At 41.5% G+C, this 19,107-nt stretch overlaps 1 protein-coding gene across 3 annotated transcripts in view; it reads left to right on the forward strand.

The window, feature by feature from the left end:
• The window catches only part of ptprga (protein tyrosine phosphatase receptor type Ga), a 271,602-nt gene that overhangs the window by 177,191 nt on the left and 75,304 nt on the right, over positions 1-19,107 (forward strand). For 2 of the 3 annotated variants that reach the window (XM_029694392.1, XM_029694393.1), the window contains one exon: positions 10,613-10,761. In XM_029694392.1, coding sequence (XP_029550252.1) covers positions 10,613-10,761 — 149 coding nt within the window. Of the gene's footprint in view, positions 1-10,612; positions 10,762-11,717; positions 11,770-19,107 lie in introns of those variants that run through there. The other variant, XM_029694394.1, reaches the window with a different exon arrangement.

Below are 19,107 nucleotides of genomic sequence, written 5' to 3' on the forward strand. Positions count from 1 at the left end.
TATTAAATCCAAGGGTTCACATACTTTTCCCAACCTGCACTGTGAATGTTTACACAGTGTGTTCAATAAAGACATGAAAAATTGTAATTGTGTGTTATTAGTTTAAGCAGACTGTGTTCGTCTATTTTTGTCACTTGGATGAAGATAGATTTCTTTTATGTCCAATTTATGTAGAAATCCAGGTAATTCTAAAGGGTTCACATGCTTTTTCTTCCCACTGTAGCCTATTATCAGTAAGGCTGAATGTGATATTTCTCTCCACACTCCACTAAAGGTATTTGTCATGTGTGTGGTCAAGGTTTACAATTAATTCAAAGCCAATTCAGAATCAAATTTCTAGTGCAAATTGAACAAACTAGATCATGTACCTATTGAATATAGTATGTTCATACGTTAATTATTCAAGAAAATATATTTTTGTTAAATATATAGGCTTTTTTTTAACATAATACAAACCTGTGTGTCAGCCATTCTTTCACTGAGGAGAGCAAAAAGCCTCTCCTCATCCTAATTTCTGTCTCTCTGCTGCCTTCCTCTGCATGTCCATCCTCTTCCCATGGCTGTTCCTCTACCCCTGCCTCTCCCTGTCCATCTTCTGGCTCTGGCTCTACCCCTGCCTCTTGCCCTGCTAGTCTGACTGCCATCAACATTGTCCAACAAAACCTGCGGATACATTGAATCACGTTAGATGTCCTGCTATGTGAGATACTTTCTTACATGCATTGGCTATTACAAAACTATTTGACAAGGTTGAGTCACGTATACTCCCTCTCCGAGCTCTAGGTCATCAGGCTTCTGATTATCCCACACACCTGTCCCCATCATCTCGCGCACCTGCTCCTCATGACACTCACCTATACTCCATCACCTTGATTATCTTCCCTATATCTGTCACTCCGCTTGGTTCTTTCCTCAGGTGTTATTGGCTCTGTTTTCATGTAGGTGCGTTGTTTGTGTTTCGTGGTCATTGTTTCTTTTATTAATTAAAACCTCACTCACTGAACTTGCTTCCCGACTCTCAGCTCACTCGTTACAGGTTGAAACTATTGCAACTAGCTACAGCTGCAATAGTGTCAAACTAGCTGTGGTTTATCAAACATCAGCAAGGCTAGCAAGGGAACCGACAGAACACATCACAGAAAGTTGACAAATTGAAAGTACAACGTTGCGATATGGTTTAACGTTATATTTCACCTCATCACCCGACATTCTGTGTCTCCAGTGGTTAGCTAGTGGACTGTTGCTGTAGCCGTATGAAATGGCTGGCTAGCTATGTCTATGTAAACAAATCCACACGTTTAAGTACGAAAGGGAGAGAGCGTGCAAAGGGGGAGTGACTCTAGGCTTGTTGAGAAAGGGGGTGGGGGAGGGAAGGAGGAGAATTGTTTTAAAATAGCCTGTTGTAATTCGCCAAGCTTCCACAACATGGGAGAAAAATAGGCATATCTCCTTTAAAATCACACTTTATATATACATTTGGGTAGTTTAAAAACATATAGAGCAGTCCAATACAATATTTGTGGTAGGAGTGGATTTGAGCGTTTAGGTGATGTCTCCATATTAGTGAATCTATCACTGGTACAGATGAAAACCTGAAAAAGCTGTTTTTGGACATCTGCATTCAGCTCTTATAGCATCTCATGGATGTTCCCTGTCTAAGACAGGTTTTTTTCACAATTTCTATCTGTCACAAAGATGGATCGTCCTCTCTTTCTGCCTACAAATGTAGTTGAAATGCTTGTGGGAGCGAGGGCCACAGGTGGCTGGCGTCAGTATTGACAGCAGTCACAACAAGGCCAGATGTCCTATTACAGGGTCTCTCTGCAGACCTGAGGAAACAAATGTCCCAGTGTGATTTCTGTATTGCCAGATATTTGATTTTATGAATCTCTCTGGACACGATGTGTCATGTATGAACTGGTGTTGTCCCTGGTCCATCTCTCCCAAATGGTGAACCTTAATGGACCCCTGTATAGGCTTTTAAAATGGTGGGCACATACGTACACCTTGTATAACATGTAATCCCACTCTCTGTGAATGATCTATTGAGTTCCTCTTAAACTGTTCTATCATATAATGAAGATCTTATAGCCCATGAAGCTTGCCATATTTCTATCAAGGCTAACACTGGTGTTATTTTCTGCTCCCTCTCTAGTAGTCAGTGAGTGAGTGAATGGCCCATACACATTCCTCAATGTAGTGTAGTGGGGGGAGGTGGGGGGGAAAGCTTGTTGTTTAGATGAAAGAGCGTCAGGTTCATCTGATGGGGTACTGTACGTCTTCTCAGCAGTTTATTAGCATCCCTGTCGTCACTCAGTGTTAGAGAGAAGACTCGGAGAAAAAGAGAGAGACTCAACTCATTCAGCATGAGAAATGTCTGTCCCTGATCGCGTGGTGTTTTTCCGAGACTCTGATGGCCACAGCCGTCTCTTCCCAAGGCCACGGTGTGTTAAAAGATGAGTGCCACCCCTGAGCTGTCTGCTCTGCAGGCATGGTGGGGGAGCACCGGTGTAGTACAGGTTAGTACAGCACGTTAGCGTAGCAGTGGCGCAGCCCACCGAGTCAAATAAAGTGCTAACACAAACAACAGCTGCGGAACGAAATAGCGCACAGCTTCTTATCTCTGCTTACTCCATAATGCATGCCTAACAAGACAAATGTCCTCTTGTTGTGCCATGCATTATTTATACAGTACATTCTCCACTATTTATAAATGACAGCTGAGCATCTGTGAAGTAATCACCTGAAGGGGGTGGCTGATGAACAGTGTAGTAAACCAGGAAGGAAGGGGTAAGCATCTCTGAATAATGGATGCTTCAATCAGCTTCTTCTCAAAATCCTCATACTTCTGTGAAAACTGTAGCCTTGGCTGAACTCTAATCCTTTCACCTTGAAGCAGGAAGTCATTATATGTCTCACGGCCAGAAGAATAGTATCAGGGTTTTTGAGAGGGAGAAGAGGGCGGCTGGAAGGATGAAGGGAGAATACTTTCACAGAATCGTATCAAATAAACCTTTTAAGAAATTCATGAGGACTTGGAGTCTTCAAGTCTTGAAGAAATATTTGCATTGATCAAGGCTTTATATCCATATCAGCCCCCTGTTTTCACACACTGCGGTCCAAGGTCTCGCTGGCTTAGCGTCTAATTCCTGCTCGCCTGTTAGCGTTCCCAAACACTGGCTCCCATCGCTAATGAAACTCCCAGGACCTGCCTTCCCCTCGCATGCTGGATTAGGACGCTGAATCAACAAAAGGCAAAAACAAATGATGAAAATAGAGAGCAAGAAATGTGTTTTTTATCCCTGCCTTGCTCTGAGCGCTAATGTAAACTGCCATGTCATCCCTTCCGCTAGCCTGTTAGCATAAACCGTAACCATAAAATGAGACTAAACGTAGCAGCAATACAGTGGAGTGTATTTAGCTTAGCCACAGTGGTAGTCTCCCTCCACATCACCTTTCTCTGCTTTGAGTCCCATGCAATAGATGCTAAGCAACACCTTAAGCACACTATGCATTGTTAATCCCTCAGCTTTGATTTGACTGCCATTTGTCTCAGTGGTATTATGAGGTATGCCAAGAAGGCCAGGCTCCCACAGGAGGCCTTACTACTTAGTGTAACCTTAGCATCCTGGATGCAGACTGGTAGAATTTCAGTGGGAGTGCCAACAACCTTGTAAAAGCACCAGGCAACACATCTCTTAAAATCTCCAATATCTCCCAGAGGAAACAAACTACACAAGGAGAGGAAATAAACTGTGATAGACCAGCCAATTGTTCAAGGGTCAAAGACTTTGGCAGAGTATCCGACCTGAGAAATGTCAAACTAAGTCAATGTATTTAAAAGGCCTAGTGTATTTAGTTTGACATGTCTCAAGTTTCAGACTTTGCTGAAGATGTTAGGATGACAAACAGGCCACTTGAGTGCTTCTTCGAAATGGGACAGAAATCTCCTGTGAATGGAGGAGTAAAAACAATTCTGAAATTCAATGACAGTAAGACATCGGTTTGACAGTGGGAGCATTTATTTAAGGTCATATTGCTTAATTAAATGTGGGTTTTTTCAGACAAATTTGTGAATCCCAAAAATGTACCCCTCTGTCAATTCCCACTTTATTTCAACAAGAGGATGATTAAATAACAATGGACTTATAGAGACAATTAGAAGTGGCTGAGAAGATACAGTGCCTTCAGAAAGTATTCACATTTTGTTGTGTTACAGCCTGAATTCAAAATTGATTAAAAGAAAATGTCTCACCCATCTACATACAATACACCATAATGACAATGTGAAAACATGTTTTTAGAAATGTTTAGAAATGTATTGAAAATTCAATATAGAAATGTCTAATTTACATAACTATTCACACCCCTGAGTCAATACTTTATTGGCAGCGATTACAACTGTGTCTTTTGGGGTAAGTCTCTAAAAACGTTGCACACCTGGATTGCACAATATCTGCACATTATTCTTTAAAAAATTCTTCAAGATCTGTCAAGTTGATTGTTGGTCATTGCTAGACAGCCATTTTCAAGTCATCTGATGCAGCATTCCATCACGCTCCTTCCTGGTCAAATAGCCCTTACACAGCCTGGACGTGTGTTGAGTCATTGTCCTGTTGAAAAACAAATGATAGTCCCACTCCACTAAGCGCAAACCAGATGGGATGACATATCGCTGCAGAATGCTGTGGTAACCATGCTGGTTAAGTGTGCCTCTAAATCACTAGCAATGCACCCCCACACCATCACACCTCCTAATCCATGCTTCACGGTGGGAACCACACATGCGGAGATCATCCGTTCACCTACTCTGCATCTCACAAAGACACAAAAATCTCAAATTTGGAGGAAAGATTTCCACTGGTCTAATGTCCATTGCTTGTGTATCTTGGTCCAAGCAAGTCTCTTCTTCTTATTGGTGTTGTGGTTTCTTTGCAGCAGTTCGATCATGAAGGCCTGATTCACACAGTCTCTTCTGAATAGTTGATGTTGACATGTGTTTGTTACTTAAACTCTGTGAAGCATTTATTTGGGCTGCAATTTCTGAGGCTGGTAACTAATGAACTTATCCTCTGCAGCAGAGGTAACTCTGGGTCTTCCTTTCCTGTGGTGGTCCTCATGAGAGCCAGTTTCATCATAGCTCTTGGTGTTTTTTGCGACTGCACTTGAAGAAACTTTCAAAGTTCTTGACATTTTTTGGGATTGACTGACCTTCATGTCTTAAAGTAATGATGGACTGTAATTTTTATTTGCTTATTGTAGATATCTTTGCGGTAATAGGAACTTGGTCTTTTACCAAATAGGGCTATCTTCTGTAAACCACCCCGACCTTTTCACAACACAACTGATTGTCTAAAACGCATAGAGAAGGAAAGAAATTCCACAAATTAACTTTTAACAAGACACACTTGTTAATTGAAATGCATTCCAGGTGACTTTCTCATGAATCTGGTTGAGAGAATGCCAAGAGTGTGCAAAGCTGTCATCAAGGCAAAGGGTGGCTAAATTGAAGAATCTCAAATGTAAAGTATATTTTGATTTGTTTAACACTTTTTTGGTTATTACATGATTCCATATGTGTTATTTCATAGTTTTGATGACTTAACTATTATTCTACAGTGTAGAAAATAGTCAAAAATTAAGAAAAACCATTGAATGAGTAGGTGTGTTCAAACTTTTGACTGATACTGTAAGTCAAAACTGTAACTTGGCCATTCAGGAGCATTAAGTGTCGTTTTGGTAAGCAACTCTAGTGTACGTTTGGCCTTATGTTTTTGGTTATTGTCCTGCTGAAAGGTTAATTTGTCTCCCAGTGTATATTGGAAAGCAGACAACCAAATTTGTGATACTTTACAGCCTTATTCTAAAATGGATTAAATTCATTTTTTTCCAAATATCTGGAAAAATTTGATAGGGTTTATTTAATCTTCCTTTGTTAGATTCTAGCTCATCTTGCTCTGGCTAGCATTAGTTGTTGATCTTGTTGTTGATGCGCATAACTGAGGGAGAGAGAGCCTACCTTTTCATGGTTGTTTGATTAATAGCACTTCAAAGTTCCAAAATGCAAGAGGACTCAAATTAACTGAAATTGTATTTGTCACATTTTCCGAATACAACAACCGTGAAATGCTTATTTACAAGCCCTTAAACCAACAATGCAGTTCAAGAAATAGAGGTAAGAAAATACTTTCTAAATAAACTAAGGTATAAAATAAAATAAAAAATAACACAATAAAATAACAATAACGAGGTTATGTACAGGGGGTACCGGTACCGAGTCAATGTGCAAGGGTACAGGTTATTCGAGGTAATTTGTACATAAAGTGACTACAGTATGCATAGATAATAAACAGTGAGTAGCAGCAGTGTAAAACAAAGCGGGGGTTAATTGATTAATTGTTTCGCTGTCTTATGGCTTGGGGTTAGAAGCTGTTAAGGAGTCTTTTGGAACCTAGACTTGGCACTCCGGTACCACTTGCCTTCCTCTGACACCGCCTAGTATAGAGGTCCTGGATGGCAGGAAGTTTGGCCCCAGTGATGTACTGGGTACCGTACGCACTACCCTCTGTATTACCTCACGGTCAGATGCCGAGCAGTTGCCATACCAAGCAGTGATGCAACCGGTCAGGATGCTCTCGATGGTGCAGCTGTATAACTTTTTGAGGATCTGGGGACCCATGCCAAATCTTTTCAGTCCCCTGAGTGGGAAAAGGTGTTGTCGTGCCCTCTTCACGACTGTCTTGGTGTGTTTGGACCATGATAGTTTGTTGGTGATGTGGACACAAAAGAACTTGAAACTCTCGACCCGCTCCACTACAGCCCCATCGACGTTAATGGGGGACTGTTCGGCCCTCCTATTCCTGTAGTCCGCGATCAGCTCCTTTGTCTTGCTCACATTGAGGGAGAGGTTGTTGTCCTGGCACCACACTGCCAGGTCTCTGACCTCCTCCCTATAAGCTGTCTAATTGTTGTTGGTAATCAGGCCTAACACTGTTGTGTCATCAGTAAACTTAATGACGGTGTTGGAGTCGTGTTTGGCCATGCGTTTGTGGGTGAACAGGGAGTACAGGAGGAGACTAAGCACACACCCCTGAGGATCAGCGTGGCAGATGTGTTGTTGCCTACCCTTACCACCTGGATGCGGCCCATCAGGAAGTCCAGGATCCAGTTGCAGAGGGAGGTGTTTAGTCCCGAGGTCCTTAGCTTAGTGATGAGCTTGAAGGGCACTATGGTGTTGAACCCTGAGCTGTAGTCAATTAACAGCATTATCACATAGGTGTTTGTGGGTGAACAGGGAGTACAGGAGGAGGGAGTACAGGAGGAGACTAAGCACACACCCCTGAGGATCAGCGTGGCAGATGTGTTGTTGCCTACCCTTACCACCTGGATGTGGCCCATCAGGAAGTCCAGGATCCAGTTGCAGAGGGAGGTGTTTAGTCCTGAGGTCCTTAGCTTAGTGATGAGCTTGAAGGGCACTATGGTGTTGAACCCTGAGCTGTAGTCAATTAACAGCATTATCACATAGGTGTTCCTTTTGTCCAGGTGGGAAAGTGTATTGTGGAGTGCGATCGAGATTACGTCATCTGTGGATCTGTTGGGGCGATATGCGAATTGGAGTGGGTCTAGGATTTCCGGGATGATGGTGTTGATGTGAGCCATGACCAGCTTTTGAAAACAGTGCTACGGGGCAGTAGTCATTTAGGCAGGTTAACTTCGCTTTCTTGGGCACAGGGACTGTGTTGGTCTGCTTGAAAACATGTAGGTATTACAGACTTGGTTGAAAATGTCAGTGAAGACACTTGCCAGATGGTCCGCGCATGCTCTGAGAACACGTCCTGGTAATCCGTCTAGCCCCGCGTCCTTGTGAATGTTGACCTGTTTAAAGGTCTTGCTCACATCAGCTACAGAGAGCATGATCACACAGTCATCCAGAACAGCTGGTGCTCTCATGCATGCTTTAATGTTGCTTGCCTCGAAGCAAGCATAAAAGGCATTTAGCTCGTCTGGTAAGCTTGAGTCACTGGGCAGATCGCGGCTGGCTTTCCCTTTGTAGTCCGTAATAGTTTGCAAGCTCTCCCGTGGTATTGACATATTTGCAGATATCCATTCAGGTGTATTTTGTGAATTTTGGTGAATGCGTTCTCATGATCTAATGTCATGCTGGTGCAACTGCTTGTAAACACACAGTCCAGTTCAAAGTGAATGATGGCAGGCCTGTGTGGCAAATTACTTGTTTGTATAAAGGCCTACTCTAGCTCTGATTGGCTATGGTGCTCCGGTCTGTGTAGACTCTGGTCCTGGACGAGACATTTTATTTACTGCAGTGTCTATTAAATGTCCGAACGCACGGACGTTTCCCACTCTATATTGCTATAGAATGCTCACAAATGCCTTGGTATACGTAATTCCCAAACATTCTAAGAATTTATGAAAACGTGAAAGTGACCATATCTATGTGCTCGCTTGTCATATTATTCTTGGGGGTGTATATGAACAGATTTTAATTAGATTTAATGTTGCTAAAATGCTGTCAGTTCTTTAAGGCGAGGCATCACACCTTAACCTGTCTGGGCCAGTGGGACGCTTGCGTCCCACCCTAATCAACAGCCAGTGGAATCGCGTCGCGCTAAATGCAAAACCTCATAAATGCTATAACTTCAATTTCTCAAACATATGACTATTTTACACCGTTTTATAGATACACCTCTCCTGAATCGAACCACGTTGTCCGATTTCAAAAAGGCTTTACAGCAAAAGCAAAACATTAGATTTTGTCAGCAGAGTACCCAGCCAGAAATAATCACACAGCCATTTTCAAAGCAACTAGCATGCATCACAAATACCCAAAACACAGCTAAATGCAGCACTAACCTTTGACAACCTTCATCAGATGACACTCCTAGGACATCATGTTACACAACACATGCATTTTTTGTTCGATAAAGTTCATATTTATATATAAAAACAGCATTTTACATCGGCGCATGACGTTCAGAAAATCTTTTCCCTCAAATGCTTCCGATGAATCAGCGCTACAATTTACAAAATTACTATTCGAAAACATTGTTAAAATGTAATATTGTCATTCAAAGACTTATAGATTAACATGTCTTGAATGCCATCTCTTTGCCAGATTTAAAAATAACTTTACTGGGAAATCACACTTTGCAATAAACGACGTGGTATGCCCAGAAAAAAAGTCTAGGCTATAAATGTTGGAGCAATCTCGGAACGATCAACCATCAAAAATACTATTGTAAATAATCCCTTACCTTTGATTATCTTTATCAGAAGGCACTTTTAGGCATCCCAGGTCCATAACAAATGTAGTTTTGTTCAAAAAAGGTAATAATGTATGTCCCAATAGTGTTAGCGCGCTCCGAAGGCTAGTGAAAATGTACCGTGTGCGTCTGACTTGTCGTCAGGAATGAGAAAAATATATATATTTAAGTTTGTTCAAACATGTCAAACGTTGTATAACATAAATCTTTAGGGGCTTTTTCAACCAGGGCTTCAATAATATTCCATTGGGACGGTTGCATTGTCTTTCAAAACGTTTCGAAAAGGGAGAGTACCCATGGGCGCCGACGTCACAATGGTAATGGCCCATCCCCTGTGACCAAGATAAACATCCTCTCTTTCAGTCAATTTTGATAGTAGGAGACTCAAACCACTTTGTAAAGACTGGGGACATCTAGTGGAAGCCATAGGAAGTGCTAAATGAATCACAAGCCCCTGTGTGTTTCAATGGCAAATGTTTGAAGTGATATCCACACATCAGATTTCAGTTTCCTGTCAGGATTTGTCTCAGGGTTTTGACTGCCATATGAGTTCTGTTATACTCACAGACACCATTCAAACAGTTTTAGAAACTTTATATGCATATTCTAGTTACTGGGCAGGAGTAGTAACCAGATTAAATCGGGTATGTTTTTTTATCCGGCCGTGCAAATACTGCCCCCTAGCCCTAACAGGTTTTAATTGGGTCTTTTTTCCCCCTGATTCATATCACATTGACCTTTTACCAGTTGAATATAGACACCAATATAAGGCCTTTTTGTATTACAACTTTTCTGAAATATTGTATAAAAATATGCAATGAGGCAATAAGAGCGTCTGCTAAATGACTAAAATGTAAAATGTAAATATGTGCATATTTGCATATACTGCAATTCTATTTTTCTAGTCACTGGATGAGGTCAGCCTAAATATTTGGGTTTCATTTTGTTAAGACACTCCAGGACCAGACTTGTATAGAGCAGATTTTTGGATATATCTTTTTTTCCATATTTCTATCTGTAAAATACTAAACTGCATTTTTAGCTCATATTTCCAAAGAAAATGTTATCTAAAAGAAACATTAAAGAAAATATCAACAATTCCCTCTATACAGTATCTAAGAATAACCACACAAAATGTGGTGAATGCAAAAGCTCAGAAAAAGTAGTTGGTGTGAATCTGACTGGTGTTTGTTCTGTCTTGTTTATACTATTTGCAATAATTGATGATCAGTTTAGCTAATTCGTAAGTACTTTTTTGTTATGTTCCTTCAGTGTGTGAACATTATGAAGTTTGATAATATGGTGACTCTCTCTCTCTCTCTCTCTCTCAGTGGCCATCATGCTGAAGGATGACTACTTTGTGCGTGGTGCAGGCCTCCCGGGGCGTTTTAAGGCTGAGAAGGTGGAGTTCCACTGGGGCCAGAGCAATGGATCAGATGGCTCTGAACACAGCATCAATGGCAGGAGGTTCCCAGTGGAGGTGAGAGGGAGGGGTCTGCCCCCACATCTGGGTAGGGGCGGTTGGTTGGGGAAGTGGGTGGGGTGGGGGGGTCTCTGGGGTCGTCTGGGGAGATAGAGGGGATTATACGACGTGGTAAACAAAATGGATAGGAAATATGGGAGAAAGGAGAGGGAATGGGAACATCAGGATGAATATAGTGGAGGCGAGGACTCTAGAAAACCCCAGTGTATGACTGAGGACCAGTGGGGGTAGGAGACAGCCTCCTGTCAAGATGGGGTAGAGTAGAGGGTGGTTCCCATATTGATCTGACAGGACATAATGTGGAGCAGCTTAGAGACAGCTTTAAGATCCAGTAAAAAATTGCAAGTGATCCCTCAACCCGACGGCCAAGTGAGTTGTGTCCCTTGGATGGCAAAATGTCACTCTTTCTTCTGTTTGGTTTCATCGGAACCTCAGCAGCCTCTGCTGTCCTTAGCCAACAGATGAATATCATTTGACATTTGGTGGATTTGGCTGTTATTGGCAGTTTGAAATTATTTAAATTTTATGTTGTCATTTTTTAAAATGTTTTATTCCTCCAATAAAGTTGATGCACTGTGTAAGGCCTAGAAATTCATAGAAAGCCTTGGAAATTCATGCTGCATCTTATTGCATTTACATTTTCATGTTCCACGCATTGCAAAACTGATCGATGAAAAGCCAAAGTCCCTCTTCTGTTATACTGATGGGTTCTTGAATGATTCAATATGTATGATTTGCGGTGTAGTCCACTCTGTTGATGTCCGTCCTGATGCAGAATAGAATGTCCTAGTCCAATAGGCGTGTGACTCAGTTCTGTGAGAGTGTTACTGTGGTGAATGCAAATGAGTGCTTCCAACTCCCCCTGCTCATGTCCTTATCTGGAGAGAGAGAGAGAGAGAGAGAGAGAGAGAGAGAGAGAATACAGAGCTGTTGAAGTAAGAAGAACGTACTTTGGAAAAAGTGCATAATTAACACACGGTTAAGGAGAGCGATTGTGTCTAAGAGGTAATTAAAGATGTCAGTGGCAGGGCAGAGTCTGGGTATGTGCATGCTTCGTCCATCCGTGCATGCCTGTGTGTGTTCCTGTGTGTAATTGTGTGTGCGTGGGCACCCCGTTGCCGTCATGCTTTGCTGTGCTAGTCATTATATGTTTCCAGCTAATGGTACATTACCTTTGTATGTCACAGGTGCTGTGCTGACCTGTATTACAGGAGAGTGCTCTGCTTTTCTTTTGGCAGGAAAACAGCAGTGATAATATACATTTTCATGACAGTCAGTGTTGGTTTTGTTGAATTGTTTTGAAGGCAGAAGATTAAAAGTGACAGTTTTTTTCTCTCTAGACACTACAATGGATATTAATTCACAGGTAGACAGTGGCTTGGTAGCCAAATGTGTACTCAACACACCGGGTCTCTCAATCATATGTTGATGTAGCAAAAGATTTCTTCATGACTGGAAATTGCCAATGACAATGTTTAGTCTGGGAAATACCCTACACCCTAGGTGGTTTTGCAGAGACATTACTTTAAAATGTGGGTCTCGTTAAATTGGTTAGCGCTAAATCTCTGCTTCTCCCTCTTGAGCTGACCTGAATTCAGTCGCTCTGGTTTTCCCCACTGTGGTCGTACAGCCTGGGATCAAGTATAGCGTTTGATGGACAAAAGCTCAAGCTTTTTTTACTTAAAAAAAAAAATGATCATAGTAATGTGCCCTTATATACTTAGCCCATTTTAAATGATCATAGTAATGTGCCCTTATATACTTAGCCCATTTTAAATGATCATAGTAATGTGCCCTTGTATACTTAGCCCATTTTAAATGATCATAGTAATGTGCCCTTGTATACTTAGCCCATTTTAAATGATCATAGTAATGTGCCCTTATATACTTAGCCCATTTTAAATGATCATAGTAATGTGCCCTTATATACTTAGCCCATTTTAAATTATCCATTTTGATCCTCATTATGTACAACCCAGTATTTTCTTCAATGTCACTGGCCATTTAGAACATTACAGTAATACTGAGAGAGAGAGAGAGAGAGAGAGAGAGAGAGAGAGAGAGAGAGAGAGAGAGAGAGAGAGAGAGAGAGAGAGAGAGAGAGAGCCCTCAATGGCAAGGGGAAAGACACTCCACCTGCAACAGAGAAAAACAACCCCATTGACATTGACTAATGATAAATAGTAGTACTTGTAGCTGATTATACGCATCTGTGGTGAGCCGCTTTCTTCCACTTCCGCTTCTTATCCCTTCTCTTTTTTCCCTATGTGAAGCCAACAGCTCAGTGCGTGTGTGTTTGGGCACTTTCTAGTCTCGGCTTTTGTTATTGGTCCTTTAAGTAGCACTCTATCCAATGGAATGAGAGATAAGCTGGGCATAAAAGGCATGTAAGCTCTGGCCTGTTAAGGAAGGTTAATCAAAGACTGGAGAAAAATAGCAAAACAGCATTGTTATATGTTTGTGAGGTCATTTTTGTTGTTCCACTCTCAGATAGTATAATATGTGTCAAGGAGAGAAAGAGAGAGGGCACAGTTATAAAGAATGAAAATAAAAGAACAAAAGAAAGAAAAGCCCTCTCAGTGCCTTTATGAACAGTAGTGCTAGTATGGTTAGTGCTAACAGAAAGACAGATTGCAGCCTGTACTGTAACTATGGCCTGATGTCCTTGGTGACTGTCACTAGAAGGCCCTGGTCTGAGGCTGAGCCCACTCCTATGAATACTCATGAGGCCACTGCTGTCAACACAGAGGAGATTTGCTGCAAAATGCTGCTCTCATTTCGTAAAGTCCTCTTGATAAATAATTTATGATTTACAAGCCTTGCCATTTAGTAATTGTTCTCTAATAAGCTCCTTCAATGGCGTGATTAAGTGGGGGCCTGCTCCCTTCCTACCTGCTGTTTTAACTGTGAAACACTGGTTAACATGCAAAACACAACCAGGCAGGAATGAAGCACAGCTTTCCATCTACCGTACCATTCAAACGTTTGGACACACCTACTCATTCGAGGGTTTTTCTGTTTTTCTACTATTTTCTACATTGTAGAATAATAGTGAAGACATCAAAACTATGAAATAACACATATGGAAACATGTAGTAACCAAAAAAGTGTTAAACAAATCAAAGTATATTTTTGCCTTGATGACAGCTTTGCACACTCTTGGTATTCTCTCAACCAGCTTCATGAGGAAGTCACCTGGAATGCATTTCAATTAACAGGTGGGCCTTGTTAAAATATATTTTATGGAATTTCTTTCCTTCTTAATGCGTTTGAGCCAATCAGTTGTGTTGTGACAAGGTATTGTATTGTATTTATTATGGATCCCCATTAGCTGCTGCCAAGGCAGCAACTACTCTTCATGTTGTCCAGCAAAATTAAGGCAGTTTATACAATTTAAAAAACATTACAATTCATTCACAGATTTCACAACACACTGTGTTCCCTCAGACCCCTACTCCAACACTACCACATATATACAGTACAAAATCCTTGTGAACGTGTGTGTATAGTGTGTATGTTATTGTGTGTGTGTATGTAAGTGTCTGTGCCTATGTTTGTGTTGCTTCACAGTCCCCACTGTTCCATAAGGTGTTTTTTAATCTGTTTTTTTAAATCAAATTTTACTGCTTGTGTGAGTTACTTGATGTGGAATAGAGTTCCCTGTAGTCATGGCTTTATGTAGTACTGTGCTTCTTCCAGAGTCTGTTAGAGACCTCTTATGGCATGTCTTGTGGGGTGTGCATGGGTTTCCAAGCTGTGCGCCAGTAGTTCAAACAGAGCTCGGTGCATTCAACATCTCAATACCTCTCATAAACACAAGTAGTGATGAAGTCAATCTCTCTTCCATTTTGAGCCAGGAGAGATTGACATGCGTATTATTAATATTAGCTCTCTGTGTACATCCAAGGGCCAGCCGTGCTGCCCTGTTCTTAACCACTTGCACATTTTTTTGTGGCACCTGACCACACGACTGAAAAGTAGTCCAGGTGCGACAAAACTAGGGCCTGTAGGACCTGCCTTGTTGACAGTGCTGTCAAGAAGGTAGAGCAGCGCTTTGTCATGGACATACTTCTCCCCAACTTAGCTACTGTTGTATCAATATGTTTGGCCATGACAGTTCACAATCCAGGGTAACGCTAAGCAGTTTAGTCATCTCAACTTGCTCAATTTCCACATTATTTATTAGTTGAGGATTGGGTTTAGTGAGTATTTTGTTCCAAATACAATGATTTTAGGTTTAGAAATATTTAGGGCTAACTTATTCCTTGTCACCCACTCTGAAACTAACTGCAGCTCTTTGTTGAGTGTTGCAGTCATTTCAGTCGCTGTAGTAGCTGACGTGTATATTGTTGAGTCATCCGCATACATAGACACTCTGGCTTTCCTCAAAGTCAGTGGCATGTCGTTAGTAAAGATTGAAAAAAGTAAGGGGCCTACTAGACAGCTCCCTTGGGGAATTCCTGTTTCTAACTGGATTATGTTGGAGAGGCTTCCATTAAAGTACACCCTCTGTGTTCTGTTAGATAGGTAACTCTTTATCCACAATATAGCAGGGAATGTAAAGCCATAACACATACGTTTTGCCAGCAGCAGACTATGATCGATAATGTCAAAAGCCGCACTCAAGTCTGACATGACAGCCCCCACAATCTTTTTATAATCAATTTCTCTCAGCCAATCATCAGTCATTTGTGTAAGTGCTGTGCTTGTTGAATGTCCTTCTCTATAAGCATGCTGAAAGTTTGTTGTCAATTTGTTTACTGTAAAATAGCATTGTACTGGTCAAACACTATTTTTTTCCAAAAGTTTACTAATGGTTGGTTACAGTCGGCGATTTGAGCCAGTAAAGGGGAATTTACTATTCGTAGGTAGTGGAATGACTTTTGCTTCCCAAGAAGGAGAGGTAGGGGTGGTATACAGAAGATAGCCCTATTTGGTAAAATACCAATTCCATATTACGGGAAGAACAGCTCAAATAAGCAAAGAGAAACGAAAGTCCATCATTACTTTAAGACATGAAGGTCAGTCAATCTGGAAACTTTGAAAGTTTCTTCAAGTGCAGTCGCAAAAACCATCAAGAGCTATGATGAAACTGGCTCTCATGAGGACCACCACAGGAAAGGAAGACCCAGAGTTACCTCTGCTGCAGAGGATAAGTTCATTAGAGTTACCAGCCTCAGAAATTGCAGCCCAAATAAATGCTTCACAGAGTTCAAGGAACAGACACATCTCAACATCAACTGTTCAGAGAAGACTGCGTGAATCAGGCCTTCATGGTCTAATTGCTGCAAAGAAACCACTACTAAAGGACAATAAGAAGAAGAGACTTGCTTGTGCCAAAAAACATGAGGAATGGACATTAGACCCTTGGAAATCTGTCCTTTGATCTGATGAGTCCAAATTTGAGATTTTTGTGTCTTTGTGAGACGCAGAGTAGGTGAACGGATGATCTCCACATGTGTGGTTCCCACCGTAAATCATGGAGGAGGAGGTGAGATGGTGTGGGGGTGCTTTGCTGGTGACAGTCTGTGATTTATTTAGAATTTAAGGCACACTTAACCAGCATGACTACCACAGCATTCGGCAGCGATATGCCATTCTATCTGTTTTACGCTTAGTGGGACTATCACTAGTTTTTCAACAGGACAATGACCCAACACACCTACAGGCTGTGTAAGGGCTATTTGACCAAGAAGGAGAGTGATGGAATGCTGCATCAAATGACTTATCCTCCCCAATCACCCGACCTCAACCCAATTGAGATGGTTTGAGATGATTTGGAGCGCAGAGTGAAGGAAAAGCTGCCAACAAGTGCTCAGCATATCTGGGAACTCCTTCAAGACTGTTGGTAAAGCATTCCAGGTGAAGCTGGTTGAGAGAGTGTACAAAGCTGTCATCAAGGCAAAGGGTGGCTACTTTGAAGAATCTGTTTAACCCTTTTTTGGTTACTACATGATTCCATATGTGTTATTTCATAGTTTTGATGTCTTCGCTATTTTTCTACAATGTAATTTTTTTTTCAAATAAAGAAATACCCTTGAATAAGTAGGTGTGTCCAAACTTTTGACTGGCACTGTATATCCGTCAACTACTGTGTCTTACCTGCTCCTATCTGATGAAACTACCACATCCCTACCCTCAGTCTCTGAATGGATTCCGGAAATATTTGGCTTCATAAATAAATTATGCATAGAGTTAGAGGCCTTCAGGGTTCAAATATTTGGACCTGTTCCAAAATGGACCTGGGGCTATCCCATCTGGACCCGATATGCATACATTTATTATTAAAATATAGAGACCTGTGGACAATTAGACCCGTTACGTATAGACCTGGTCAGATCCAGACCCATTCAAGTGAGAGAGCAGAACAAAATTACATTTTTAATCTAGGAGCTGATAAAGCGCAAATGAGAGGAGGTAGAGCGAGGTGATGCTCTAGCAGGGGCAATGCTGTGTGTTTAGGCTGCTGTGAGTGTGAGCGAGTGACACGGAACAGGGAGGAGGGAGGGAGAGACTAGAGACAGCAACCAACCAAGCCGACTCGTGCTATAGTAGACTATAGCTGCCATAGCTAGGTTATTTATCATACAATATGATTACGTAGTACCTGTCTTGACTGCATCAAACCGGGAGTAAATAGTTAAGCTTGCTAGGCTAATAGAGGCTGAATGCACTTTCTCGTCCTACACAGTTACAAAACAATAACTATTCCATTCAGAATATGACGTAGCAGCCTACCTGTTGACTCTTGATCATTGTAGCCTATCCTTCTTTAACTGATTAGATGGCTCCTAACTTTTGCCCCTCACAGAGTTTCTATGATTGTAGCCTATTGTCTCTTTGATGACATATGATTGGCCAACAGTAAAAACAAGCTACACGTGCCACTTTTGTGAAAAGCAAAGAGCAGCAGCATAAATGATACAATTTCTCAATCTCTCTTTCTACTGCAACAGTCGCGTTCAAAACTAGGTTTAACACAATGTCAGAATGACCTCACATTAAGTTATTACAGTATCTTTCATTGCAGGGACAGCTCTCTGTTCAGAGAGGAAGTCCTCCAACTGTAATATCACACATCTGCTCCCGTGTTGTAAGGTGGTTAGAGTGAGTGTTCCAGCTCTATCTCTCCATGTCCTGTTGGCACCCTGGAGCAAGTGATTTCACTGCTATCTCAGTCTCACTGAGGTGCTAAGCTTTCCATTCTATCCAGCCTAACCTGGCCTAGCCTCTTCCTCCTTTTTCCACCCTCCTCCTCTTCCTCCTTGCTCGCCCTCCTCCCCAGGCTGGTCATGATAAACGAGAGGAAGGAGGGACGAGGGGATGAGTCTGTGGACCCCAGATCCAGCTGTGATGGCACACACACACACACACACATACACTCTGATACACACACACTATGGTGCTGAAAGTATCAAAGATATGAGATTTTATTTCCGTCTAATCTTTTTACAGTGGGGGAAACAGAAAGTGCTATCCTGGCCTAAATTACCTTGGGCCCGATTCCGACCTGAGTTAAGCACGCATAAATGGAACTTATTTCACCTTGAACTTAAGCATGAGCATAGTGTGCTATTCACCTGCTATTTGTTTTGAGTGGAGATTTAATAAATGAAGGTGTGGTGGAGGTGTGTCTACAGATACGTCGGTTTCTGACCTTGAATTGATTCCATAATAATTCCACCACATTTATGTGCGAGGAAACCATGAATCAGTGGAAAAATCTATTTCTTTCAATTGATCCCTAATATTTTGAACTCGTTCTCTCGATATATTTTATTAAGTCTGTTAACAAAATTTGAACTAAAAGGTAAACCGTATTTAAAGGGATGGCTTAAGATAAATGTACTAAAAACCCTATTGAATGAACACTCCACAAGAAACTCTGTTGGCCAGCAACTGGGAGGGTTTTCAGTAGTTGAATTACATTTATTCAGCAAGTGCAAGTGAACCACGCCTGCAAAGCCCGTTATACACCTTCATAAGGTAAGTCTGAATACCAACTATTTAGAAGTATGTAGGAAAGGCGTGCATAAGAAAGGCGTAATTTCCTATGTCGGAATCGGGCCCCTGGTGAATAGTGATAACCCTGTGTATTCTCTCATGTACTCTATCTGTATGTTTGGTAGTGGTGAGTAGGGTACATTTGTGTCTAGTTGTGTTGATATTTGCGCAAAAACAATCACTGGGCCGTTCTCTTTTATTTCCAATGTTTTCATCTTTTTATTTGTCTGTAACTTTGACTTGAGAAGTTGTTTGTGGGTTTCATATTTGTACCTGGTCCATTTCCCTGTCACTGTGGGCCTCTGGTTTATACTGTGTTATCACAGTTCTGTGAAATTG

The sequence above is a fragment of the Salmo trutta genome, chromosome 16 (genome assembly GCF_901001165.1).
Source record: "Salmo trutta chromosome 16, fSalTru1.1, whole genome shotgun sequence".
Classification (NCBI taxonomy): Eukaryota; Metazoa; Chordata; class Actinopteri; order Salmoniformes; family Salmonidae; genus Salmo; species Salmo trutta.